The 1,842-nt window shown below is 35.1% G+C and overlaps 1 protein-coding gene across 1 annotated transcript in view; it reads left to right on the top strand.

Moving 5' to 3' along the window:
• Positions 1–523: 523 nt before the first annotated feature.
• The window catches only part of LOC109588813 (uncharacterized), a gene marked incomplete at its 5' end in the record, with an annotated part of 2,810 nt that continues 1,491 nt past the window's right edge, over positions 524–1,842 (top strand). Inside the window, 3 exons of the mRNA XM_020004931.1 lie at positions 524–636; positions 876–1,019; positions 1,077–1,151. Coding sequence (XP_019860490.1) covers positions 524–636; positions 876–1,019; positions 1,077–1,151 — 332 coding nt within the window. The remainder of the gene's footprint in view (positions 637–875; positions 1,020–1,076; positions 1,152–1,842) is intronic.

Below are 1,842 nucleotides of genomic sequence, written 5' to 3'. Positions count from 1 at the left end.
TCGCGGACAGCCCGGGAGCAAACAGGTTTCTAATTATTTACCTTGAAGCATAGCTATGGCGTCTGGAGTAATCATTTTTAGCAGAGAAAGCAGCAAAGAACATCGAAAAGAAAGAAATAAAGCCTCAAAAGCATTGGACCATGTGATAAACTTCTTAATGGGTGGAGTGGGATTGGAAAGGCGTGTGCTGGGCGTGTTTTACTGTACACACATGGCGCGAGTGGAGAAGAGATTTTTCCGTCTCTTTTAAGAAGATACAAAGAAGTAAAGAGGCCTTGTGCTTTTATAAAGCCTTGCTAATCATGGGCAGTTTCTTAGCTACAGATTTGGCATGGTAGAAGTTTGTTATACACCTCGGTCTCACATACAACATTTGCTACCATGCAATTGACCAATCAGATTACGTTATACGAGGTTGCTATGGGTTTATTTACCTCGGGACTGCGTCCCTCGGTAAATAAATCCCATAGAAACCTCGACCTCGGTGTATAACCTATACTTATTAATATACAATATTCACTAGGTCTGTACAGTGTTCTTAGAGCCAGTGATGATGATGATGATACTCCCCCACCAGTACCAGCCTATAATCCTAATGGAGTACAAGAATACTCTGAACTGAAGAGAGAGGGAGAGGTATAATAAACAAACTACCGTATACGGCATATATTTCGCAGGTATAAAATTTCGCGATTTGACCGCATTTTTCTATTTGAAATAAAAAATTTTGCAATTTAATGTAATTACCACACCTACTATAGAATCAGCACACTATTTTGCGAATTTTTCCAAAATGCGAAAATCACAAAAATTAATCCCCGCGAAATATATGCTGTATACGGTACAACACATACAATAACAATAATGTATAATAGAAAAAGAATAAACAACAACAACAACAAGGAGCTGGTCCACTTTATTCAACACTCAATCAAGACGATGATACTCCTCCTCCTGTCCCTCCTGCCTATAATCCTGAGGAACTACAGGAATACTCTGTATTGAAGAGAGAGGGAGAGGTCAGTGATTAATGAGAGAGTCTTTTAAAAATGGATCATATAATGTATTATTAATAGAATAAGGGTCAACAGGGTCTGTCTACTGGTGCTACTGGACTATATTCAACCATTAATAAAAACACCAACAACCAGGTATGGATACATGTACATAATCCACTCTTGACATAATGTATTGGGTTTAATGAACTACATGTACATAATGTATTGGGTTTAATGAACTACATGTACATAATGTATTGGGTTTAATGAACTACATGTACATAATGTATTGGGTTTAATGAACTACATGTACATAATGTATTGGGTTTAATGAACTACGTGTACATAATGGATTGGGTTTAATGAACTACATGTACATAATGTATTGGGTTTAATGAACTACATGTACTTAATGTATTGGGTTTAATGAACTACATGTACATAATGTATTGGGTTTAATGAACTACATGTACATAATGTATTGGGTTTAATGAACTACATGTACATAATGTATTGGGTTTAATGAACTACATGTACATAATGTATTGGGTTTAATGAACTACGTGTACATAATGGATTGGGTTTAATGAACTACATGTACATAATGTATTGGGTTTAATGAACTACATGTACTTAATGTATTGTATCATAAAAAGGAAGGAAAGAGGGGTAATGGGTGAATTGAGTACATCCTTTTAGCTTTTAATGTAATAAGGTGAACTTATCCTTAAGTAATCTGATATACCACCTTATAGTAACTAATACACAAATACCATAAGTACATGTAAATGCATTAGTATAGGTATGTACATTAGTATAAGGTATATTAGTACATAAGGTATGT

This window comes from Amphimedon queenslandica, unplaced genomic scaffold, assembly GCF_000090795.2.
Source record: "Amphimedon queenslandica unplaced genomic scaffold, v1.1 AMPQUscaffold_11839, whole genome shotgun sequence".
NCBI lineage: Eukaryota > Metazoa > Porifera > Demospongiae > Haplosclerida > Niphatidae > Amphimedon > Amphimedon queenslandica.
This window is presented reverse-complemented; position numbering and strand designations above follow the sequence as displayed.